Source organism: Streptopelia decaocto (assembly GCF_964273445.1).
Source record: "Streptopelia decaocto genome assembly, chromosome: 16".
NCBI lineage: Eukaryota > Metazoa > Chordata > Aves > Columbiformes > Columbidae > Streptopelia > Streptopelia decaocto.
This window is the reverse complement of record NC_138671.1, coordinates 7,418,832-7,445,398: the sequence shown is the minus strand read 5'-3', so window position 1 is coordinate 7,445,398 and position 26,567 is coordinate 7,418,832. Positions and strand designations below refer to the sequence as shown.

The following is a 26,567-nucleotide window of genomic DNA, read 5'->3' as shown; positions in this document are numbered from 1 at the left end:
TTACAAATACCAGCTGTGCAGAGGGTCATCATCCCAATACCTTGCAAATCTGATTAGTCATATGTTGGTGGCATAGACTGGGCCAAGATGTATAAACAAATTAAAAAATAAGATTGGTTAAACTACCTCATATTTGTCAAGGACCAGAAACGTGCATATAGAAATTTTGTTGTTTCAGATGATATACAGCCATTCATTCACAGGTCTGAATCTGCCTCTTTCATGCTGGGTGGGTTGTCTTTAGTCCCCATAAGCCTCATTTGTAGTCTTGTGTAACTAAAGCCTTCTTGGTCTTTTCTACAAAGAGAGACTTCTTAGTACTGAGTCACTGCCAAGCAGCCTTTGTTTCCCAGCAATAAGAAAATAACTTCTCTCTTTGTAAATGAGAACAGTTAATGAAGTGAAAACACAGTGGAGAAAAAAAGAAGTCCACTTAAGGCTGCTTTGAACGAGGGTTGCTGTGGAGAGCTGTGCTGATGGGGGGAGTTGACTGCAAAAAAGCCAAGTTCAGCTGTGCAGCTTGCGTGGTGGCTGGGGTTTGACTTGTAGCAGTGAGGGTTTCCTTTTAGAAAACTTTGTCCTTCCAGAAGTGGCTTCACACAAGTGCTCCTATCCAAAGAGCTGGCTACCTCTATATTAAAGATGTTTTTTGCTTCCCAAGCTGCAGTCAAGTCCACTTCCCCCTTCCTGGTGCCTGGGAACGCCACCTTACCAAAATACCCTCTTTCTAAAGCTTTTGGCGGTATATCCATTCTAACCATCAGCTTTCTTCCACACGCAGACCCTGAGCTGATTGCTAACACGTGAACTAACCATAGAATCATTCTATGATTCTAACACATGAACTAACATCCATAAGGTACACTGGCACTGAGATATGCACTTTGTAGAAATACGATAATTTGTAATCATATGTATGTACTATAAAGAGAACGGTGAAGAGATATGAGTGCAGTTATGGGGGATGAGAAGGTTATTTGCTGATTTGGGAGAGTTAATCCAGAATTGTTTCTTTCCCAATGCAGCTGCCAAGAATTTGAAACCTCTTGGTTGACCTCACTTGTGTCAATGTTTTTTCTATTGATCTACAGTGCCCTAACGCAGGGAGAGGAGGGGGGGATGTAGAGATAATTAGGAATGATCCAGCTGCCGGAATGCAGCCTGTCAAACCAGGGTAGCATCCCGCTTGACTGACCCTCCTTGTTTCTTGTGTGCATATGAATAATTCAGAAATTCCCCACAGGAAAGTGTGGTGACAGTTGGTGTGCACTTGCAGATTAGTATGGAAACAGGGCAGGTGTTGCAGGCAAAAAATAAAGTTTGGGTGTGGCACACACAAAATGCAGCGGACTAGGTTTGATTGCCAGAATGAATCTCTCGAGGTGCCCTTGGAGAATATTGTGCTACTCTTAGAAGGTTACTGTTCTAGCAGTTTTGAGCAGAAAATGTCAAAAAGAAGTAAAACATCTTAACAGCTTGTTCCATGCAATTAAGCTATTAAGAAGGCACTCAATATGCTTCATTTTTCTGAACGGTGACTAAAATTTCTATGTATTTCACCAGAAGTTCTATTTGAAGGATTCAGCTGCTATAAGAATAACAGCACAGTGTAAGATTGCAAGTTCTTTGCCTCAGTTTTTACCAGTAAGACAGGTGGCCCTCAGGACAACTGGCCTCTGGAGGTGGTTGACAGAGATAGGAAGCCAAATAGCCCCCTTGTACTCCAGGAGGAAATAGTTGGTGACTTCCTGAGCCATCTGGATCCTCACAAGTCTATGGGACCAGACGGGATCCATCCTGGGGTGATGAGGGAGCTAGCAGAAGAGCTCGCCAAGCCGCTCTCCATCATCCTCCAACAGTCCTGGCTCACTGGGGAGGTCCCATATGATTGGAAATTGGCGAATGTTACCCCAATCCACAAAAAGGGCTGCAAAGCTGACCCTGGCAACTACAGGCCTGTCAGCCTGACCTCGGTGCATGGCAGGGTTATGGAGCAGATCATCCTGAATGCAATCACACAGCACCTTCAGGATGGACAAGGGATCAGACCCAGCCAGCATGGGTTTAGGAGGGGCAGGTCCTGTCTGACCAACCTGATCTCCTTTTATGATCAGGTGACTCACCTGGTGGATGAGGGGAAAGCTGTAGATGTGGTCTGTCTAGACTTCGGCAAAGCCTTTGACACTGTCTCCCATAATACACTCCTGCAAAAGCTGGTAGCCCGTGGCTTGGACAAGTGCACTCTCTGCTGGGTTAAGAACTGGCTGGAGGGCCGGGCCCAGAGAGTGCTGGTGAATGGGGCTGCATCCAGCTGGCGGCCAGTCACTAGTGGTGTCCCCAGGGGTCAGTGTTGGGTCCAGTCCTGTTTAACATCTTTATTGACGATTTAGATGAGGGGATTGAGACCATCATCAGCAAATTTGCTGATGACACCAAGTTGGGAGGGAGTGTTGACCTGCTGGAAGGCAGGAGGGCTCTGCAGAGGGATCTGGATAGACTAGAAAAATGGGCTGATTCAAATGGGATGAAGTTCAACAAGGCCAAGTGCTGGGTCCTGCACTTTGGCCACAACAACCCCCTGCAGCACTCCAGGCTGGTCATAGAGTGGCTGGAGAGCAGTCAGGCAGAAAGGGACCTGGGGACAGGAAGTTTAACAGGAGCCAACAGTGTGTCCAGGTGGCAAAGAAGGCCAATGGTGTCCTGTCCTGTATCAAAAAGAGCGTGGTCAGCAGGACAAGGGGAAGTGATCCTTCCCCTGTACTCTGCATTGGTGAGGCCACACCTGGAGTATTGTGTTCAGTTTTGGGCCCCTCAGTTCAGGAAAGAGATTAAAGTGCTGGAGTGGCTCCAGAGAAGAGCAACAAGACTGGGGAAGGGACTTGAACACAAGCCCTATGGGGAGAGGCTGAGGGAGCTGGGCTTGTTTAGTCTGGAGAAGAGGAGGCTTAGAGGTGAGCTCAGCACTCTCTAGAACTACCTGAAGGGCGGTTCTAGCCAGGTGGGGATTGGGCTCTTCTCCCAGGCAGTCAGCAATAGGACAAGGGGGCTTGGGCTTCAACTCTGCCAGGGGAAATTGAGGCTGGAGATTAGAAAGCAATTCTTTGCAGAGAGAGTGGTCAGGCATTGGAATGGCTGCCCAGGGAGGTGCTGGACTCACTGGCCCTGGAGGTTTTTAAACTGAGATTGGACATGGCACTTAGTGCCATGATCTAGTCAATGGACTGGAGTTGGACCAAGGGTTGGACTCGATGATCTCTGAGGTCTTTTCCAACCCAGTCGATTCTGTGATTGTGTGATTCTGTCAAATCTTTTTTCTTCTTGTAAGCATTGAAGTTAGTTTTGAGTCACCTGATGGCAATACTGAACAGTCCCTCTCCTTTAAGGCATGAGACTGGGAATAATTAATCTGACCAGAGAAGCCAAGTAATTTATTTGTGTAAATGACTGACTTCCTCTACTGAGGACTGAGCACATGCTTATTATCAAAGTATTTTAATAGCCCTAGGCATAGTTTGAGAAGGAAAAAGCCAGAGCAGAGTCTTTTGGCCCTGCTGAAAATTGGTTTGGGGTTGTACCTAAATGCTTTTCTGAAGGTGATATTTTGAAAGGATCCCATTATTGCTGATATTAGAATCCCAAAATCTAAGGGCAGTGGCAGCATGTGTAATTCCCTTGGGTATGAAAAATGACTGCAATGGGTTTAAAGTAGTCTCACTTTTGAATTGCTTTCATGTCTTTAAACACAGCTGAAACACTAGCAAAGATAAAAGTGAAGTAAATCCTGTTACTTTGACTCTACTCTGAGCATGAGTTGCTAAGGGAAGCAGTTGGAAAAGAAGCCTTAATACAGTGCTATTTTGGTTGAAATTATGCTTGTCAGTGTTCTTACTGTTAACATGTATTAAGAAAGCAAAGGGTTTATATAATGAGTCCATTAAATTTGAAGCTCAAGCTGCTTCACCATACTGTGTTTTTCTTGATGCCCAATGCCAGCTTCTGATATATCAGAGTACACAAATGTTCCAGAGACTGGTGGTAAATTGTGCAAGTACTTTATTAGGGAATGACAGAATTGCAGGCGTTAAATCAGTCTTTTCAAAGGTCTCTACACCGATGTCTCTCTTAGCCGAAGAGATGTTGCGACTTTTCATGTCAAGGCCAGCACCAGTCGTGGAGGTTTTGAGGACGAACATGCCTGTGCTTTTTACTTGTGTTACATGTCAGAATCTCCACACACCATATTTTTCAAATGTGACAGAAGAAAATGATAAAATTTACAGTCTTGCAACTTCATCCTTACATGCTGTTAGTCCTACGGCAACAGCACTTCACTCTTGCATTGAGTCCATCAGGATTTACTGCAGCTTTTGAGGAAATAATTATTTTGTGATTGTATCTATACAGTAAAATTGGAATATTGAGACAAGGGTGTGTAATGTCTAAAGATTTTATTTGTAAAGAGACACTGATCCTACAGGAAAAATGTGTAGCTTTTAATAATATGCTCTCCTTGATCAAACTGCTAAAGGAATATTGGATAATGCAGTTCAGTTATTTCCTGGCTGCAAAGCTGGACTTGAGACAAAATTTCTGGTTCAAAACACCTCAATAACACAACACAGTCCATTCAGTTCTATTGTTAGAAAAGAAAAAGCTGTGTTTGATCTTTCTTTAATCTTGTCATGCTCTTCAGAAAGCTCCAGTCTTGACGATGTGTGATGATTTGACTCGTGTCTCTCATTGTGTTGTACCACAAATGACAGGTTTTCTTGCTGGGCTGTGTCGATCCGTGGTGAAGCGAGACCTTTGTGTCCTGTACTCTTGAGCAGATTTGCCTCCCTCCTCCGCAATGCGAAACGCAACTGTTTGCCACGTGTAGAAGAGGCAGCTATGCTGAGATCACATTGAATATTTTCACGTGGCTATGGTTTATTATAATCACTTTTTCTTCAAACAAGGCTGTGCTGAGAAATTATGCATTACAATAATGTATTGGCAATGGTACATAAAGAAACAAAACCAGCCTAATTTAAGAGCCAAATAAAACTGACTGTGAACAGTTTCCAATGTTCTGCGTGCATGTTCTTTAGGAAGAAAGAATCTTGTGTCGCTGTTAATCTCTTTGAAACCTTCAAGTGCTTTGTTGCTGTAAGCACTGAGCTTGCCAGCTTTTGGCAAGCTAATTATTTTGTTCTCTTCCACATCGAACACATTCAATTCAGACCTCCCATTCAGAACAACAAATTCTTTTAGAGCATTTTTTTGCTAACAGTTCAAAAAAAAACACTTCTGAGCAGGTAATGTTGTAATTTGCAAGTGTTCACAGGGCAAATGGGAAACATTTTGAGAACTAAGATGAGCAATACATCAATATGTGCAATGAAGGAGATTTGAAAAGGCTTGGTATAGAGGAGGCTTCTCAGGTGGGGAAAATTCATTGTGATTCAGAAATAAAAATACTTCGAACATAGTGAGGAACAGATTACAGATATCTACTTCCCCTTCTCTGTAAAATATTGTAACATAAGGCTTCAAAATAAAATACTTAAATGAAGCAATCTGAAAACCAAATACTTCTATACTTCTCAATTCTGCTTCTTCTGGAAGTATTCCCCCCGCCCCGACTTAGAGCAGCATGTAATTGCAGTCGATATAGTTAAAACAGTGATCAGTTTAGAAAGAACACTGGGACTTATTCAGTAAGAGGGCTGAGATATTCTTGAATGACTGTAAAATGTACAGCCTTCTGTCCAGAACAAGAGCCTCGTAAAACAAATAAGAAACTTGTTATGCCATACTAACATCCTGCCTTTCTCTTGGAGCTGTGAAAGGGTTTTTCCCACTGCTTGCTCTTCTTTTACAACACTAATGCCTTGTCACTTCTATTGTGTGCCCATCTCTGCACCCAGGAATTATTTCTATTCTTACTTTAAACAAAACCAGCTGTGCACAGATGAAAAGTCTTAAAAAAGGGAGCGTGTTGGTTGTGCTGCTGGTGCGTTACAGAGGAGCCTTATGAACTCAGGGCAATCGTGCTGCAAAAATGCTTTAAAAATATGCACAAGGGGGAAAAAAGCTGACACTGTTTTAGTGCATTGCACCACTGTCACCATAGTAACGCTCTGTTCAAACTGGCTTTGAGTACTGGTAACAAACTAAGTATTTTAACTCTTGTAAAAGGAGAATTCAGAGACCTTTTCCAGTGCTACCATCACATACTTGCTGCAGCTGCAGTTTGTTTTCTTGCACACCCTCTCCCTGTTGGTGCTGTTCTGTGCGGCAGCCCAGCTATATCCACAGCTGGTAAAATAATCTAAAAGGACAGAGTGGAAATTTTAAATCATTTAAAGAGTTGTTGCATGTTCTGCTCAGATTTACTTTATGTTACTGAAGTTTTGTTCTGCATTGGGACACCTTGCAAATCCTACCTTTCTCCAAAGGTTCTGATAGTAGCAAAAAATGAAAGAATTCAGAATGTGGGAAGAAAGCTAAAGAATTAGTTACTTTACTGCTACCCCATGAGGAGAAAAAAAACAAAGAGAAGTGGAGGGGCACTAGTGACTATGAAAGAAAAGGAAGCAAACCAATTGTGTTGTATTCTCCAGCCACAGAGCTTCTAAAACAAGAATTCAAGTTTGCTGATGGACGTAACTCCCATTTTCATCTTACCCGTTTAACTGATCCAAGGTTCTTGACCTTTCCAAGTGTGTCTGATTTAATGCCATCTCTGTGTGTCAAGTATTTAAGAGATGAACTTATTCACATAGCTATATTCTTTAACTGGAATCAAAGCTATTCCTAGCTCTGCATTATTGCCAAAAGTTTAAATTTTCTGAGATATGAAGTGGCCTCATTGTGTTGAAAAGACTTAACTGTATGTTGTTGGACAAAACTGTAAGCTGATAAACTGCAGTGAAATCATTATGAATACTCTGCACAGGGAGCTTGAGCGCTCTATTAGCTTAAGAAATAGGTTTTGAAATGTTTTTATTAGACCTTTGGGAGCTGTATGGAAAACCCTCTACACAGCTTGGGGAAACACTGATAATTAGCATGTGGGGTTATTTTAATCCAACACATAATTGTTTTGTCTTGTGGTATTTTAGAACTAGAGGGTCTTATTTTCCTGTTATTGCTGACAGGAGGATTGTCATTGTACGTAATGAACAATTTCCTTTTTGGAGGGAGTGGACAAATGGGGCATTTCATGTGTTTTACAAATTGTTTTACCTGGAAAGGGCTGTGCTAGGAACATATTAAGAAATGGATTGTCTGGAATGCACTGTGACCTTTTTTTCAGCTATAATGTGGATTCCAGGAAGGCTCAATCCCTTCTACGAAGGGTATGAAGGGCATCACGCCTGCAAATGCTGCTGATGTCAACAAAGGAGCCCTACGCACACCCTCGGGAATTGCAATAATAATTTGTTTTCTTGTCTTTTTCTCTGTATAGGCATATGAAAGGAGGTTTCCTACGTGTCCTCTGATCCCTATGTTTGTAGCCAGTGACACTGTCAGTGAATACAAGAGCGAGGATGAGTCCATCCATGTGATTGAACGGCGCTGTAAGCTCGATATAGATGCACCACGGCTGTTGAAAAAGGTGATTAGGTTTGAAGTGCCTGTTTTATATGTTTGGATGTCCTTTCATGTGAATATTGTATCTGAACAGAATCTATGTCATCTTTCTCAGATTGCAGGAGTGGATTATGTCTATTTTATCCAGAAGAATTCTTTGAACAGACGAGAAAGGACTTTGCATATAGAAGCCTACAATGAAACCTTCTCTAATAGAGTCATTATTAATGAACACTGCTCTTACACAGTGAGTAACAGGCTCTCGGTGGTGCTACAGATGGAGCTAAGTCAGTGTTTAGATTTCAGGACTCGTAAACAGAAGTTGGGTTGTTCTTGGCTTTTGCCTTCCAAGAAAAAATAGCCAACACACCACCATGAGTGATAATTGTTGTTAGTGTTAAATGTAACACACTTGTGTGAAGAACAGAGACATGTTTGGCACCCTCTTGCTTGAGTATCTTCTCAGAGAGCAGAACACAACATAATCTGCTGTGTTTGACAGCTCTGTTCAGGCAAATCTGTGGTCTATAATAGTGTGGAACTCGGTGAGGCTGCTGATACCCTGACAGAACTGTTAAAGCAAAGTTCAGCGTAGCTTATTTGCCTTCTGCTCAGCTCAAACAAATGTTCAAGTCATCTGTGTTTTAACCTGATTCTTTCCATCGTCTTGGTCTTCAGCACAGATGTTTTTGATACGGAGGAGTCTGGTGCTGTGAGCATGTCGTGCTTTTTTCTGAATGGCGTAGCCAATGCTCCCAGGCTCATACAGCACACGTATAGAGCAATAAAACTTCAAATCAACATTAAAGGTCAAATCAAAGCTAGCAAATGTAACCCATTTGTTGGTATTGTAGCATTCTTTTTACTGTGGGTGATAAGAGTTTCTGTTGTGTAAATAACCATGGTTAAAAGGTCACTGGATGTCAAAACCACTTGAGACTGTTATCTGATTTTTTTATTCTTACTTCTGCAGTTATTTCCAAGGGACATTTAAAAATACTTTTTCACATGCAATTTTTTTGTAAAAGCTCTGCTTAAACAGGGGAAATGTTGTACAGAAAGGTGCGTCTGATAAATATGTACAAAACACAACACTTTTCATTGTCCTTGTTCTACTCAATCAAGAAATTAGTAGATAAATAAAAAAACCAGAATTTAAATTCCACAATAAATTGTTTTTGAAAGGTCATTCTTATTAATGTTATTTTGTAATTGAATTTATGAAAAGACAGGAAGATTCTTAAATGTTGGTATTATGATTTGTACTTATTTAGGCTGCACAAACTGTTCTTGTACCCCACATTCCCTAATGCAGAAGCAGCAAATTAAGGGAAATTTGTTTTGTTTTCTGTAGTTGTCTTGTTATGAAGTATTGATACTGTTCCCAGCTAATTTTAGTATGTTTTGAGGGGGAAGGGAACTTCAAGACATGAGGACAGTTGCATGCTCAGAAATCCAGCCTTTTGTGACGTTTGTATAACTACAAATCCAGAGCCCAGCCTAGAATTTCCTGACAGGTCTTTTTCAGCTGAAGAGAGTTTAGAAAACAGCTTTTCCATCAGAGTATCATCATGAATCATTTAGGTGGGAAAACACCTTTAAGACTGAGTCCAGCCGTAAGCTGTAACATCTCTGTTTCAGGATCATCCCTCAGCAAACTAAGATATAAGCTAACAACAAAACAGAGTGTTCTGCAATAGCCTATTCACCTGTCAGCCAAATCTGAAGTTTACACTTCTTTCTGTAGCATTATCATAGAACACAATAAAATAGTTTTTAGTCTACAACATACTAAGGTACTTTGTAGGTCATCGAGAGAACAATCTGTTGCAAGCACGTCTCGACTGCAGTGCCTGGAAATGCTTACGCTGTACTTGCTGCAACCCTCAGGCTACCTGGCTGTGGGCTGCCAGTCTAACCTGCAGAAGCAGAAAGTTCCCTGTTGAGTATTTTCCCCTGTTCCACAGATATGCTACAGTTACAGCCTGTATCTAGAATGAGATAGTGTTAATTGTACAAACGCGCCAGTTCTTTGGCTCTTGGCTGGTGCGCTAGTATTTCCCCACCCTTCCTTTTCTTGTTAAGAAAAAAATGTGCTGTGCTGGCCATGGGGTTTCTCAGCTTTTTGTTATTTAGTGCTACCTCTTCTGAACCATGTTTTGCCAATGCAGCAAAAGACTGCAAATTCCACTTGAATGTTTTTGGTTATGTGACCTTGTAAACCAAGAAACAGTCGTTTCATATATTGTGAGGAGAAAAATACTAAATGGGTAACTAAGCTGTATGACCTCCTTTTAACTAATAGGTTCATCCTGACAACGAAGACTGGACGTGTTTCGAACAGTCAGCGAGTCTGGATATCAAATCTTTTTTTGGTTTTGAAAGCACAGTGGAAAAGATTGCCATGAAGCAGTACACCAGCAATATTAAAAAGGTGAGCTTGCGGTCATGAAGGAGGTGCCTGGCTCCAAGTTACCAAAAGACGGTGTAGGTGCTGCTAAGTAACAGGCTGCTGTGCTCCAGAAGCTGGGCTGTTTACCCTTTAGCCTGTGTGTGTAGGTCTGTATTTTCAAGCGGAAGCTCTAGAGACATCTGGCCACTTAATGGATTTTTCAGCCCAATCCTTTATGTGTCTAAATGGGTAGTTTTAGTAGCTGACATAAATTTTCCTTTTTGAAGGGAAAAGAAATAATAGAATACTACCTGAAGCAGCTGGAGGAGGAAGGCATAACTTTTGTTCCTCGTTGGACTCCTCCTGTTGCATGTCAGTTGGAGAGCAGTACATCCCACACAAGACGACCGGTTTCACCTGCTATTACTATACCAGACTCTGCCACAAAGGAGGGTTTGAGCAATAAGGAGATCCTCAACACCTCGAGCAGCCCCACGGAGCCCACAGCAGGAACACCTGATGGTATGTTGGTCCGACTCAGTTTGGTGGGATTCTTTGTACTGTGCAGGCTCCCGGCACTGCGCTGCTTCTTGCAGGCAGCTGAAAATCTTCACGTTGGCTCTTTGTTTGGTAACATGCACCGTTAAAGTGCTGGCTTACAAAGCAGTAACGTGTGGGATAGCTTGGGATACCCGTCACAGGCTGATCTTAGTAAATGAAGGTCAGGTATGGGTGGAAAAATTCCTCACTTTGCTGTTCATTAGGTTGCAAATGAATGGCTGCCTTCTTGCCCCAAAATTCAGGGATGGGTATAACTATAGGAATTATGGGGAGGAAAGGGCTGACGTTTCCCTGGACACAGTCTTCTGTTGTATCTTCCTTCCTCTGTTAATAAAGGAATTTGGGAAAATTCTTCCATTGGGAGGTTTAGGTTGGAGTTTCTCAAAGTTTTTCCAGAAGAAGCAAGCCCTGTGGTGCTGTGGATAGATAGATTTGAATATACTGGCAAAATGCTTTTATAAATGTCTGGTTTTACTCCTTTCTTTGTTGCAGAAGGAGAATTAATCTTCCAGATTTACCATTAAGATTACTGTGTATCTTGCTCATCTTTGCATTGATTCAGACAAACTTTATTCAATTCTGACTGCACAGAACACAGAGCAGCTGGGTCTGTGCTTCAGATATCAGCTTACAGGATCACTTGCTACTTTGACTGGGTCAGTTCAGGACCACTCTAATCACACGTACTTCTCCTTTTAGACAAGCTGGACGCAGACTACATCAAGCGGTATCTGGGTGACTTGACACCGATGCAGGAAAGCTGCCTCATTCGACTGAGACAGTGGCTTCAGGAGACACATAAAGGCAAAGTAAGTTGGTCATCCATGATCAAAACCGAAATTAAATTTGTACAGTGGCAACGGAAGTTCATTGTGACTGTCTGGCTTAGGTACTTAAATGATTAGCCTGACTACCTCTCAGAACGTCAGTAAACCAGTACAGGGGAATAACAGTTTTATAAGTCTTCCTGGTTCTATAATAACCTTATTTTTACATTTGTTTGTTTTGGCCAAACATCATATTCTCAAATCTGTGTCCCTAAGCGCAATACTAAAAGGGAAGCTATGTGGTCAGTTAAATCACTGGTAGCAAGGCTGGGGGTTTTCCAGTGGCTTGTGATTTGCATGTGTCTCAGCTTCCTTTAACCTCACAATGAAATACAGTCAGTGTTTTGTCCCTGGATTCGTTTAAATTGGACTGACTTATACAGGTGTAAACTATTACATTAGAGTTCATGATATTTTTATATCCCTTATGTGAAGGTACGTGCAGTACCTGACAGGGCTCATGTTTTTGTTGCAAACAAAGACTGATTTGCTTGAGTAACTGCCGGTGTTACGTACCATCCTCTTGCACTGGTGCGGGGCTGTGTGGTTTTTTACCTTCTGTTGTTTGGAGGTTTTTTTTGTTCTTGTTTCAAACCTTGAATACAAAATTGCTTTTGGGTTTTTTTTTAATAGATCCCAAAGGATGAGCACATTTTAAGATTCCTGCGTGCCCGGGACTTCAACATTGATAAAGCAAGAGAGATCCTTTGCCAGTCGCTGACGTGGCGTAAGCAGCACCAGGTAGACTATATTCTAGACACCTGGAACCCTCCTCAAGTGCTCCAAGATTACTATGCAGGGGGCTGGCATCACCATGACAAAGGTATGCTCTATAGTGTCGATACTGAACAACCTTTTTAGGTTCTGAATTAAAGGTGATAGTTGCCCATCTGTTAACAAGAGAAGACTGGAAAGATGAACTTCTCAGTTGTTGTGTACTAAATGCATTTAAATTGATGTTGCCAGCTGCTTAGTTGGTGGAGGTGCACTCTTAGGTCCTAATCTTTCTGACTGATGCAGACATATTTAACTGTCTAAAGAGCTCTGCTTCGTCAGTAGTTTAAAAAAAAGTCATTAATTGCACTTCGGTAGTGCTCTGAGATGCTTAGAAGGGTGTATGCAAATGCTGAGTATTCTCTTTCAGTGATTAAAAGATGTTTGTAAATAAGTATATCTTTCTAATCAACCTATTTCTGATGTTGTAAAAGTCTGCTGATGGCATAAATGAATACTTATTTGGCATTACAATCAGCTTAATGATGAGAAGTGGGAAGTTGCAAAAACATCAGATAGAGCAGGTTTATTTAAGAAAGGAAGAAGCTTTGGCTGAATTCCCTTTGGGTGACGAGCCATGGCCAGATCTTTACAACACAGACGACTACGCCTGACACACTCCCTATCCCTCCACTTGCTTTATCGTGCACTGATCTTGTTGTTAATATATCCATAGAAATGAAACATTTTTGAATTTGTTGCTTGAGGCAAGCTGACCCCTTTAGATAAGGAAATGATCTCTTACTGTGAGCTCTCTGTGTTCTGATTTAGTTTTTTCCCAACTAGGCACCATTGTTTCTGCTGGCTCTTCCTGTTCCACGAAGCAGGACGGGATGCCGTCAGCATCCAGGAGACAGGGAGGGCACCTCAGCAGTTTAATCACTGTGAAGCTCAAGAGCTCAAATGGCTCTCCCCTGCTGGTTTGGGTTTGACAGACCTCAAACTGAGAAAATGGAAAATGAGAATATGCTTGTAAAGATTGTAGGGAAAAGGACCTGTGGATAAGTTCTCCGTTTCTCTCAGTTCCTTGTCCTTGCTTTGCAAAGCCTTCCTCTGTCGATAGCACAGAACTGGCTCCTGCCAGTGAGTAGGAAGGTACAGAATGCAGCAAGGGGTTGTTTAATGATTTTCTGAGAAGTTCTTCAGTCTTGTGGTGAACTTCATGCCCTCCTCCCTTCCCCTCCCGCTCCTTTGATCTCTTCGGCAGGGTGCCCACAAGTACAGCGTGGGTTTGTCAAGAATAGAAAGGGAATTTCAAAACTAAGCACTTGTCTATAATTTAAAATTTTGCAGCGGTATGTTCTTTTTTTAAACCCTCTTTTCTAGTATTGCTTCTTTCTTTCTACATATGCTCAGTGTGCTGAACTTAAGCTAGCTGAATTCTGTATAGCTTTTAGCTCTAAAGCAAAGGCAGGAGTCATGAAGCCTGTTGTCTAGAATGAGCTATTAGTGTAAAATAATAAAAGTTATTTTGCCTTGCAATTAACACAGTTTTCTGTACATCTGAGTGGCTTTTATTTTGACAGGAACGCTTCAATCAAATAGTTTTTTAAATCACAAAGCTCTAATGGAACCTAAATACACAGTGATAATACAGCACTGTGAGCTGAGACTTTCCTTCATGTGTAATTTGGGTGGACTAGGGTTAGTAATCTAGTAGTTTGGGTTTGGATGCATCTGTGAGGGAGGGAGACCTGCTATGAAGCTTAATAGCACTTTTTGTTTAGTGTTTAGTTCAAAAGCTAAACCGTACGTTCCAAGATAAGTGTGCGCTGCTGTTAAAATAACATTTTCTTTCGACCACCTGAAAAAATACAAAATACTATGAACTTTCATGGGGGTAGTGTCTTTGTCAAATAAATAACTTGCCTTGACTCTGCCATTTTGGTTGGGATTTGTTTAGTTGGTTGTTTTTTGTTGTTGTTTTGGGTGTGGGGTTTTTTGTTGTTGTTTGATTGGTTGTTTTTAATAGCATATCTTGACAGTTTCTTTCTTTGTTTTCCAAAGGACTTAATGATAATCTGATACCTCTCTTTGCATTTGTTGAGGGGAAGTGAAGCTAACCAGACAACAGGACTTCAGGGAGATTTTTTTTTAGGCAGAAAGCTCTTTTTTTTTTAAAAATCTTGTGTCCTAGCATATTCAGTTTTCTGAGTTGGTGATTATTTACCACGTGTACTAGAATACATGAAGCAAAGCTTAAAAAATGCATGACAGCTTTGGGAGGAGGATGGAAGCCGTTCCAGCCAGCCAGCTCCTGCTGTGCCGAGCCAGAAACGCCAGCTTTGATTCTCAAATCCCGCCAATGCACTTGTTAAGCTTCACACCTTTGTACCTTGGGCAGCGTCAGGATGCCCCAGGCCGCAAGGTGACTGTGAAAAGGCTTTGAGTGCAGAGGGTCTGTGTGGAGCTGCTCTCTGGGCCAGTCTCTGTTCTCACCAGGCTTGCAGAAGCAAGGCTGTGTGCCAGCTCCGCATAACGGGTAATGACAGAGCTGGAAGGTGTGACTTCAGCAAATACTGCAGAATGCAAGGCTCTGGCTTAACACTTGGTTTCATTAATTCACAGAACTCGGTGCAGCTACTTTTCCAAAAAGGTTGCTGTAAGCTCTCCAGGGCAGTGTCGTGCTGTGTGTGGCAGAAGCCTCACAGCCTTCACTGCAGCTCTTCAGTTACACTAATGGACTAAAGTTTTAAAGTATTTCAGCTGTTCTGGACCCTGATAACCATCCTGTCTCTTTAACTGTGTTTACCAGGATCTGGTCAGTTCCAGTGTACTCATTGCAGCCCTTTGAACTTTCCTTGCAGATAGTGGAGCTATTTTGGTATCAAGACATCTTCATGAAATGTTGCAGTTCATTTACAGGCAATCCTTTAGTGTAGCTGGACAGGGTAAAGTTTTATATTGCCATCTGCTCCAGGTTCTCCCTCTTCCAACTGTACAACAAAGTTTGAACTAACTGGCTTCTTTCCATTTGGATTTTTAGCATAAAAATCACTCAAAGAGTCTGCTGCTGTAAAAGTAAGGGTTATGCTGATATATTTGTTCTTGTTATTCAGATGGTCGCCCGCTGTACGTGCTGAGATTGGGACAGATGGATACCAAAGGCTTAGTGCGAGCTCTTGGGGAAGAGGCTTTGCTTCGATACGTAAGTATTTTTGGAGCCAGCAAGTTGCTAACAATGTGATATTTTCATTTAGAAATTTCCTTCTCTGCCAGAACATTCATCGCACTGGGTATTTTGATGTACTCTCTGGCATCTGTTTCTGGTTTGAATACATCTGAAAGCTCCTGGTAGCTGGTCTTCTGTGTTCTTTCCAACTGCAAACTGATGACGGAAAGGCGTAGTTCTTGGCAGCTCCTGTAGTTATTTGTTAGCATTTTCACAGGTTCTTCTGCAGTTTGTGCAGTGCTTCAAGTCTCTGCATTTGTACAGGAGAGAAGATGCCATGCTCATATTTGTCAAGGCTGTATTCCAAGGATGAGAATAATTTATTTTTAAAGAAAAAGTACTTGCCTGTAATTTTGCCTTCTCCAAAGGCATCACTCAGACTGTGTTATTGTGGACCTGCTCAGTTTCCAAGCAGAAAGCTGGCAGAATTCCAGGTTTGCAGTAATATTTTTTTCACTACTAGTATGGACAGTCATGGCCACAGTAACCACTAGAACCAGGGCCTGGAATTTACTTTTTTCTCTTCCTGTGGCATTTCCAGCCACATACTAAACTTTGTTTGTTTGCCCTAGTTCTATTTCAAGGTTACTTAAAAAGGGACTTTAATTTCTGAGTAAATAGGAAATAAATGCTTTAAAGGGACAGAAGTAGAAATATAGGTAGACTTCTTGTCTATGTCACTCCTGGGTCTCAGTTTTCTAGAGAATCCTGTTTACATTTTACTACTTTTATGGAAAGACGTTTATTTTTCAAGATCAACCAGTGGGGTAAATGTAGTGACTTCTAGTTCATTCTTTGGGGAAAAAAAAGTTTATGCTGGTTTGAGCTTGTAGTTTTAATTACTCTTTGAATATAAACTTTTAATTTATCCCATCTACTGAATTTAAGACTGTCTTCTCTAAGCAACATGTTTTCTTGTACAGGTTCTTTCAATTAATGAAGAAGGACTGAGGCGATGTGAGGAGAATACGAAAGTATTTGGCAGGCCAATAAGGTAAAATACAAGAACCAGATTAGCTCTTTGGGAATTACCTGTTGTCATGGCGTGTGGGGGGGAGCATCAGGCAATGTGGTGCTGCTGAGCAAAGTTTATTAAATGGAACAAGCGCAGGGTAGGCTGTGTGTGTCACACACACATACAAGCACAGTTCAGTTAACCAAGAACCTCCCCGGTTCCCTCTAGAGTGAATCTGCATTGTCAGACCTGAAGGAAACACCGGACCTGCTCCAGCGATCTGAGTCTCATGGTTCTACTTGGCTGTTAAGCTTCTACTCTCTTTTATTGTTGGATGTCTGCAAAGCAATGCAGCCGAACTCCCATTTCTGCTTCTGGGGGATTTTATAGCCAAATGTTGGTACAGGCTGCCAAAAAAACAGACCATGATAATATCACAGATAACCTTTCCAGTAGTTTTAGGAATTGTTTTCATCACTTGTTCGTCCACAGTCCATACCAAGGCTCATTACACTCAGTTCTTGTTTGCTTTCTCCATTTATTACATGTGGTTACTCAGCTCTTGATCCAAGGTGAGGTCGCGAGGCTCCTGGTAAATCCGAGATCTAGTTTTCTAAATTCTAGCATGAGTTCTTGTGTAGTTCAGTCAGAAATGGCTTGCTAGCCAATCTTTCATTCATTGTGGGGGTCACTTAGGAAAGTGTTAACTGCAAAATGGATTTAAGGGTGTGGAATGAATGCAGGACTGGCCCTGAAAGAAACAATGTTTCTTGGACTCTTTTCAATTTCTGACTCCTTCCCTTAATCTGTAAAGGTTCAGGGATGCCTGGTATGTCTGCTTATCTTCTCCCTGTTAAAGAACTTGCTGTCCTAGCTTGCAGTGGGAGGTCAAATCCAAGAGATGAGTTTCATCTGTGTAACTGTGAAATTGTGCTGCCTACTGGATCTTCATTTGTAGAAGTAATTCTAAGGGACCATATATTACACATTTAAACTGAAACAAAGAAGTGTTTGCTATTTCATAGAAGCCTTATGCATAATTGAATGGATGCTAGCTGGTGCAGCACAGCTGTAAATCTTGAATTCATGCCCAGGGCGAGACCTGAACTTGGAAAGTAACCAAAGCATATCCTGAAGCTCAGTATTTAGTATTAAGAACATATCGCTTCCTATAGAAAAATCTTCCATCCGGAGATCTGAAAACAGAATTAGCTTTGGTGTATAATGGCACTGTTGTTGTGCTGTGTTAGTAGGAAATATGAACCATGAGTGTTAAATTGTTTCATAGCAGCAGTGTGGCCACTTAATTGATTTCCCAGTAACAGCAGTGGTTTAACATTTGGGCTGGCTGTTGACAGGATCTTTTTTGGCTTCATATTAACCTTCACCTGGAGTCTGAAATGTCTGTGGGGAGATATGTGTGATGTGCAACGTGATCCTTGCACGTACTTTAATCGTGCTTGGAACACTCTGAGGCATTTCCGTTCTAAGGCCCTTGAACTCCAGCATCTGCAGGTGCAAAGCAAGGAGGTAAAACAGAAGAAAACAAAACATGAGTGGGGTCTGCACATTTCAGTACATTGAACACTTGCATGAGAAAGGAGAATTTTGATGCTATTGAGATTTTTCTTTTTGTTTTTCTCAAATCCAGCTCTTGGACCTGTCTAGTAGATCTGGAAGGCTTGAACATGCGGCATTTATGGAGACCTGGTGTCAAAGCATTGCTAAGAATCATTGAGGTGGTCGAAGCTAATTACCCTGAGACTTTGGGTCGTCTTCTTATCCTCAGAGCACCTCGAGTATTCCCAGTTCTTTGGACGCTGGTATGTTTGTAATTCAAGGTGTTCCTTCAGTCTCTCAGTACACTGCTACACACTTGTAGTTCATAGAAACACTTTAGAAATCAGGCTTGATAAGCAGAAAATTTTGCCATTTGGAAACATCTCTTTTATAGGATTCCTAGAATGGTTTAAAAAATGCTACCTAGTTGCTTACATAGTTGGTTAATTTAGCTTCTTTGCATAACAAGGGTGATAACACTAATACAATTAAACTGATTCCTTCAAAATTAACCCTAGAAAAATGCAGGAGTCTGATCTATTCTGTTTTTCTCTGTTTGTAGGTTAGTCCATTCATTGATGACAACACTAGAAAGAAATTCCTTATTTATGCAGGAAACGACTACCAGGGTCCTGGGGGACTGCTGGATTACATCGATAAAGAAATTATCCCTGACTTTCTTGGTGGAGAGTGCATGGTATGAATATAAACTAGTGCACGTAGCCATTTGTGGGCTTTTTTTATTTCCCCACTCCTCCGAACAAAGAATCCTAGAAGAACAGAATGATTCTGGTGTAGTTTGGAGGGGAGAGGGCTGCAATGATTCTAGGCTTAGTGTTTCTTCTGAATCAGTGTTAAAAAAAGAAGTACAATACTTCTTTAATGAGTTATTTGATACTCATTGAACAATAGCCAGGCACAGTTAAAAGCCATGGCCTCTGCTACCTGTCAAGTTCAAGCAGATATGGTAGCACAGCACCGAGCAAGAGCTGTCACCATCAGCTGATCAGAAGAAGCTGTGTCACCTGAAGAACTTGCTGATACCACAAGGAGCCCAAGGAAATATGTGGCACATCTGCTAGCAGGGCTTAACAAACAGCCAGGTCTCCTAATGCAATATGTGCCTTGACCACACCAAACAAAAAAATGGTTCTGTATGTGTATATACAAACCTTTTCCTCTGGAGTCTAGTTCTGCACTCTCACCTAAACTTCTGTATGTGTGAGGTTTTGTTTCTGAAGCCAGCAGTCAGAGCGCATGTCAGGGTGTGGATGGGGAGGGTATAGTGGAGTGGATAGTTTTTAACAGTTCTTTATGCTTTTAGTGTGAAGTGCCAGAGGGTGGGCTGGTTCCCAAGTCCCTTTACCGGACAGCAGAAGAGTTAGAAAATGAAGACATAAAGCTTTGGACTGAAACAATCTACCAGTCTGCAAGTGTCTTCAAAGGAGCTCCGCATGAGGTACAGTTGGTGTCTTTTCTTTCATCTCAACCCTCTGCTCTGGACTCTGTCTCTTGTACTGAAAACGGTTTAGAACTTGATTATTTAGTTGCCTTGCTTCTAGCTTGTTCTTCTGGAGTTTTGGTGTATAATGATGCTTTAGTACCTGAAATTGGTGACTATTCCTGGTATTGCCTGGCTGCCATTTAGAAAATATCATTGTTTTTCATTTTATTCAAAGCAGTGTCCTTCTAAGCAAAGACAAATTATATTCTCAGAAGCTACTTGAGAGCTTCTGAAAGTCATGTGTCAAGATAAGGATACTGTATCAGAAGAGAAGTTGTATCTACACTGCCTTTTTTAGAGTCTAAATTAAGCCCAGCAACAAGAGCTCTGCTCTTTGTCTTCTTTTCTAGCAGGAGTTTGCTGAGCAAATTGCCGTTGTCTAATAATGACTTTTCTGTTTCAGGTTCTCATTCAGATTGTGGATGCCTCATCTGTGATCACATGGGATTTTGATGTGTGCAAGGGCGACATTGTTTTTAACATCTTTCATTCCAAAAGAGCCCCACAGCCTCCTAAAAAGGACTCTCTGGGAGCTCACAGTATTACATCTCCTGGTGGGAACAATGTCCAGTTGATAGACAAAGTCTGGCAGTTGGGCCGTGATTACAGTATGGTGGAATCTCCCCTTATCTGCAAAGAAGGGGAGAGTGTGCAGGTAAGAGAGCTGAACCCTCCTGTGGGAGCAGATGGAAGCTCGCTCCAAAACAAGATGTTCTAATTCACAATCATTACTGATGACTGAGTGGTGATTCAGCTCCGGACTGTCTGCTCGCTTCTGGCCGACATTTCAGCTTACGTCCCTCGCTGCATGCTGTGGGGAACGGGGATTGTATTTGCATGGGATCTGCTGCAAGGGGAGGTTGCATTGGTCCAGTATTGATCAGCAAGGAATACAGGAAAGCCACCTAGAAAGCAGTGCACATCCAGAAAGTATCAACATGTGCTTCATGCTGAAATTTGGACCACTATTTTCTGAAGTATACAGTCTGTGAAAAATATTGGAGTGTCTTATCTCAGTAATGAGGGAAGTCTGGAAATTAAGACTGAGTTTGTGTGTGTGTTTGTCCCTCTAACAGACAGCGTAAGGAGCTCCCTATGGCCAAGGTTCCTGAAGGTTTTTTTGCACATTTGCAACCTATCCTTTAATTACCAAGTTTGAGATACATGCAGCATGTTTACAGTTGCACTCTGCCACTGCTATTCCTTTTGACTTGAAATGAGAGTTGAGCAGCCTTTGAAAGGAGCTCCTTAAGTCATCTAATTGGAAGTGTTGAACTGGAAATGGGACAGTGACTGCTTGAACTGCACTTTCTGTGAGGCAGGAGCTTTGCCTGCTTTTCTCAGAGTCTCAAAGGACAGCCATTAATAACAATTAATGGAAGAATTGATGTTGTTTTAGACAACAACTTTGTCCTTTCAGTATATTTAAATCCTAAGCCTTTGACGCTGTCAAAAAGCAGGAGGAACCGCTGGCATTCTGTCATAGCTTTTATAAGCATGCTGTGTGGGGAAAGCTGACCGGCATTGCCGGTTGGCTGAGGAGCTGAAATACCAGCACTGGGGAAAAAATCCTGAGCATGTAGGCAGTTTATCTAAGCTTGGAAAAAAAATTTCAAGCCTACGAATCTTTGTGTTAACAAAGTTAATTTTCAATTTTTGCTGCGGCTGCTTCCAGGGATCGCATGTGACCAGGTGGCCTGGCTTCTATATTCTCCAGTGGAAATTTCATAGCATGCCTGCCTGTGCTACAACCAACCTGCCTCGTGTGGATGATGTTCTAGCATCTCTACAGGTCTCCTCTCACAAATGTAAAGTCATGTACTATACAGAAGTAATAGGATCTGAAGATTTCAGGTATGTCTGGCCAAGGTTCATGAAGGTCAGCTGATGTCAAACCTTTCTGATACTTAGATGGTAGATACTTAGTTCACTTAAATAAGTTGTGAGGACTTGTCTCTTTTTAGGCCTCAAAAAAAAAAAAAAATCAACCAGTACTGGCACTGGCAGCAACTAATGTGTGAAAGGGGTTAATTAGTTATCTCATTGTAATCATCGCTGATCACTTTGCTCTGCTTTGGAAGTGTTGTGTGAGTTGTTGGAGGTGGCAGGTTGTCGTGTAGACGTGGAGGCAACTCAGAATGAAATCGAGTCAGTTCAGTTGCCTGTCAGTTGATGTGCTTGACTGAAACTAGTTCTCAGTCTCTTTGAACAGCAGCTGTTTTTTGCTGTCCCCATGTGGTGAGGCAGAGAAACTTTTGAGTATCTTCATCAAAACGGTTACTTGGTGTTTTTATTCAGTGCACAAGCAAATACAATATCAATACATATCAGAAATCAAAACATTTGTATTTTCTGAAGCTTAAAACTACTTTGTGTTATGTTGCAGGGGATCTATGACCAGCCTTGAATCAAGCCACAGCGGATTCTCCCAGCTCAGTGCTGCCACCACCTCTTCTAGCCAGTCCCATTCCAGCTCCATGATTTCCAGGTAGTGCCACAACAGATGAAAAGCAAATGGATGAGATGGCTGGACCCTCGCCTGTGGCAGCTGACTGCAATACAGCGTATTCAACCGGCAATTGCGCAAAAAATCCCCACCCCACAAAAGCCTTTTATATATAGTAAAGTAGCTGTTTGAATTTTAAACTTAGTGGTTTTGGTCCTTGTTAGATCCAACAGCTTGTCTCTTAAATTTAACCCTTTTTCCTAACTCAGCCATAAGTATTTTTGCAAGTGTGCTTGCACAAATCCTAACTCTGAACACAAGGGCTCTCAAGAAAGGAAAAATAACCAGTGTATCAGTTAAGAATATTTTTTTTAACTGTGTAAATGTTTAAAAGCAAAAAAGAGAAAAACCCTACCAAAAATGCTCCATAGTGCATTAGAAATCAACTGCAAGTCTCCTGTCAGGACATTCCTTGCCATCTTAAGAACTCCCCTGTGATCTTCCAGTGCTGCAAACTGTTCTCCCTTTGCCACCCAGTGATGTCCGAGACAAAAGCAGTTGCCAGCTACTTGACTTTGTGAGTCCGTATTTTTCAAAGCACGCCCACAGAGCTGTGGCCAGGCTGTAAACACTAATACCTATTTATGAGCACATTTTTTGGGAACTTGAGCTCTGGGTCTTGATGGGTTAAAGCAATTAATTCTTTCCTTGGATATGCGCTCGAAGCTCTGTGGAGAGAGAGGCAGAGAGCAGGCTCTCCCTCACTGTGTCACGCTGGGCTGATCCAAAATTGATCTGAGGATTTGTTCCCAGCTCAGAGTTGAAGCTTCACTCCACTTCCTTAGGCCACTCCACGTGAATTGATTTTACTGACACTCTGTTCTTATCAGGAATTTATGCAGAGCTAAAGCTTGCTTCTTAAGTCAGCCTAAAGGAGGTATGGCTTACATCCTTCCTGTGCTTTTCAGTCTCTCCTGCCTCCTCTCCTTCCCTGTGTGTGTCAGAAATTGAGCGCTTCATTCCGAGCAGCAGCAGCTTTAGTGCAGGCAGGGAGCACAGGGATCTTTGCTCTGAGTGATACAGTAGAGGATGCTCTAAGCGGTGCCTGCTCGACCATTTTCACTGTTGCTACTGCCAGTGGTGCATGTCCATTTTGGATTTTGTCCCTATTCTACCCAGCCCTAAGCAATCCTGCTTGAACTCTTTATTAAAATCTGTTCAGGTATTCTTCCCCTTGGAGCCCCCTCTCCTACATGCAAAAGGCACAAAAGACTGAAGTGCTGAGCAAAGGGCCCTCAGCAGGCAACGACAGACCCAGCAGTGGAACAGAGAACATTTCAATCTAAAATGCAGCAGGATTTGCATAGTTAGACCCTGCTTGGTCTGTCCTCACCCTCTTAGGGCTCAGTTATCCATCCAGGCACAAGGAGCTGCTGCGCTGGCTGGAGAGCCTGCCAGGCTCTGCGACGTCTTGGGGAGGCAGCACTGGTGTGGGGAAGCGGTGAGGAGCTTGCAAAGGTCTTGCACTTCCAAAGCAGAACTCGCTTAAGATTCTGGGTGCCCTGCCCGAGGAAAGCTGGTTCTGAACTCAGTGTAAATCTATTTTTGTGACTGCAGAGTTTGAGAGGCAGGTGGTACCAACCTCGAACTAGGAGCATCTCCTGTGGACTAGTTCTGGCTGTGCAATGTGGCAGACAGCTGACAAAGAAGTATTTCAGTAACACTGAGAGGCCAGTCTCCTTAAGCTGAACCAAACTGGTCCGTTTTGGTTTTTTTTTGGGCTTGGAAACTGAGGATGGAGACTAGACTGTCACTTAGGCTGCCCAAGTGTGCTGTTGTGCGAGTCAGGCCACCACTCTGGTGTCACACAGCTCCCCACCCGCTGCTCCTGTGAGCTGTCTGCCCGGGGAACCCGGCCTGCTGAGAGGGGTTTGATTCTCGATGTGCAGGAACCAGTGTTCCCAGTGCACCAGGAGGCACGGGGAGCTTTGCAAATGCTCCTTTCCATTTACCAGGCTGTAAGAGTTCAAGATGGTCCCCTTTCTTTCTCTCTCTCTCTTTCTCTCAGATGGCGATTTTGCTGACAACTGTAAAGAAACTGCTTCATTCGACACTCCACATCTGTCCAGAGGTGTCTGGCTTTATAGACCTTTTTGAATTGCAGTCACTTTGCAAGTCTGAAGATCTATATTTTGGGTTTTTTTCACTTGAGCTGGCTCAAAGTGGCACTTTGGGTTTTTCCTGCTGTTAATCTTAACACATCTTTTAGAGCTCAAAGCACATGACAGCACAAACAGCTGGGGAGATAAAACTCCAGAAAAACAATACTTAATCTTCCTCTAAGCAAAGTGCTGTGGCAATATGACTTGATCACTTCAGTCTGACTAATTAATTTCCCATACCCTGGTCTTTCTTCGTGTGATATTATTACTCTTCTTCCTTCTCTCAGCCAATGACTCCTCTGTTGGCTTCTTCTCCTGTTACCATCTCCTCCTGCACTTTCCTGTCAGTACTCATGAACCGCATATCAAATTCTGTAAATGTTTTGTATACATAATACCTCATTCTTGTTAAGAAAATACAGATAGTCTTTAAAAGATTTTTTTATCGTTATCAATAAATGTGAACTGTTTGGAAAAAAAAAAAAAAGGATCAGCCTCTTTATTTCATTCACCTGGTGTGAAGCTTCCAGGTTATTTGATGTGCTAAACTCCAGTCTGCTGGAGTTGCTCTGGGGTGATGTTGTTATAGGGGATGCAGAATCACAGAATCCCAGAATGTCAGGGATTGGAAAGGACCTCGAAAGCTCATCCAGTGCAATCCCCCCATGGAGCAGGAACACCCAGATGAGGTTACACAGGAAGGCGTCCAGAAGGTCCTTCAGTTCTCGCCCTCGTGGAGAAGTTTCGGCAAAGCAGAGTCTGTTGTGGGGAGCGGCAGCCTGAGCAGGTACAAGGGGTGAGGAGCGTGGTTTGGGAAGGAAAGGCCGCACTGAGCACTTCCGTGTCACACAACACAATCCTGTCTTCCCCACAGTACGTATACACAGGGTTTTTCACTAGCCTGTGACCACACAAAAGGAAAAAATTCTGTGCTGAAAAAGCCTGCAGGTAGCCCTGAAAAGAAAATGATCGCTTTTGTGGATTGTATGGTGACTTCATACCCTTATCACAGCTTGAGAGGGAGCTTCAACCGCAGCAGTTGAGCTGCCTGCAGCAGCATCCCTCGTGCAGTGTGTTATGTGTGTTATCTAAAAGGCTTGTGCTGGCAAGCGGAGCACAGAGGGGGGCAGAGGAGTGTTTCTGTCTTGCCCCGTGCAGGCTGAGTTGTGCCTGGCCACCTGAAGGAGCAAGTGCAAGCACTGGTTTCTTTTTCCACCGGCTTATTTCTTTTCACCCAGTGGCTCTGCCCTGGGCTTTCTGGTGGAATTAAGGCTGAGCAAGTGCTGTCCTGGGAACACCTGAGGGATCTGAGTGCAGGCACAGCTGCCTGAGCAATAAAACTGCGCCTAAATCCTGGTCTTTCCAGTCACGCCTTGGTGTGGTGCTTGGCAGGAGCTGCTCTGTTCCCAGGGAGCAGTGTGGGCTTGGGGGGGATGTTGTTGAGCTGTGTGACTCTGGTTTAGTTTGGTGGATGCAGCTGCAGTCGCAGGTTTTAAAACTGAACAGTATAAAGGTACAATAACTTTCCCTCATTCAAGAATAAGCGAGCCCTGTGGGGCAGAGGAGGAGGAGGAGGTGGGGGCCTCAGCTGCCCCCCCCTCACTGATACCTTCTTGGGTGGGAGGCTGAGACCGTCACTTTTGGGGAATTAATATTTTTGTTGTAGTAGTAGTAGCACACAAAGCTTTAGGTATGTTTAAAACAGGAGCCAGTAAGTGTCAGGCTGTGGTTTTTCTAACCCCTGGAGTTACAGCGGTGGCTGAAACACCCATTTATGGTTGTTCTTCCTGATTTTATCCAAGCTGTAAAGTTTCTAAAATGAGACTCTTTCAGCTATAGTTCTGGAGGTCTGTCAGCAAGACCAGATGGCTGCCTGACCTACTTCACATTCCCACATGCGGCCAATGTTTTTATGCCAGCACATAATTATAATGCACGGTTATAAGCTGCCATGGACATTACTAAATACAAAAGCCCTTGAAAAGACGCTGTACAAGGAGGTGGCTTTGGCTGCTGGGCCGGGCTGTGCCAGGGCGGCAGAGGGGAAGCTGAGCTCCACAGCCGGTGCTTCTCCTTTGAAATAATTAAAACCAAGAGCCTCAAACCTTATTTGAGCCAAGCAGGTGAGAATGGCTTGGGACATTGCTGTGCAGTGTCCATGTCCCAGCAGGACCTGATCCACAGCCTCCTGTCCTATGCTGACCCCTTGGACCCCACATTAGGGTCACTGGTTCCCACGGCTGCCAGCCCAGGGCTGAGCAGGGTGAGACTGGCTGAGCCAGGCTCTGCTGTGCCCAGGAGCGATGCTGAGCCGGGCAGCCTCTGTACCCCCAAGCACCCTCTTAGTGCCGCGGGGCATCACCGGGAGGCTAAAGCACAAACCCCACCAGCCTGAGCCCACGTACAGGAGCACAGACCCACGAGTGGGGCAGCTGGAGCGCTACAGACGTTGGGGTGGCTGCAGCACAGCACTGGCAGAAACCCCACTAGATGGTGCCAGCAGCCCAGGCACGGCTGCATCTGTCCCTGTCCCCTCCCGGCTCTGCTGCCCCACCAGCACAAGGCACTGGCCCATCCTGGCAGCTGGAAACAGGGCAGGCATCCCCCGTGCCACCCCCTCAGCAAAGAGAAAGCTT

General features: G+C 43.1%; 1 protein-coding gene across 2 annotated transcripts in view; it reads left to right on the top strand.

Moving 5' to 3' along the window:
- SEC14L1 (SEC14 like lipid binding 1) overlaps positions 1-24,405 on the top strand; it is a 43,091-nt gene extending 18,686 nt beyond the window's left edge. For both annotated transcript variants that reach the window (XM_082067250.1, XM_082067251.1), the window contains 14 exons: positions 7,454-7,603; positions 7,694-7,825; positions 9,884-10,012; positions 10,258-10,492; positions 11,231-11,340; positions 11,992-12,181; positions 15,192-15,280; positions 16,228-16,298; positions 17,911-18,082; positions 18,382-18,516; positions 19,144-19,278; positions 19,727-19,978; positions 20,999-21,177; positions 21,710-24,405. In XM_082067250.1, coding sequence (XP_081923376.1) covers positions 7,454-7,603; positions 7,694-7,825; positions 9,884-10,012; positions 10,258-10,492; positions 11,231-11,340; positions 11,992-12,181; positions 15,192-15,280; positions 16,228-16,298; positions 17,911-18,082; positions 18,382-18,516; positions 19,144-19,278; positions 19,727-19,978; positions 20,999-21,177; positions 21,710-21,815 — 2,085 coding nt within the window. In that variant the 3' untranslated portion in view covers positions 21,816-24,405. The remainder of the gene's footprint in view (positions 1-7,453; positions 7,604-7,693; positions 7,826-9,883; positions 10,013-10,257; positions 10,493-11,230; positions 11,341-11,991; positions 12,182-15,191; positions 15,281-16,227; positions 16,299-17,910; positions 18,083-18,381; positions 18,517-19,143; positions 19,279-19,726; positions 19,979-20,998; positions 21,178-21,709) is intronic.
- The last annotated feature ends 2,162 nt before the right edge of the window (positions 24,406-26,567 follow it).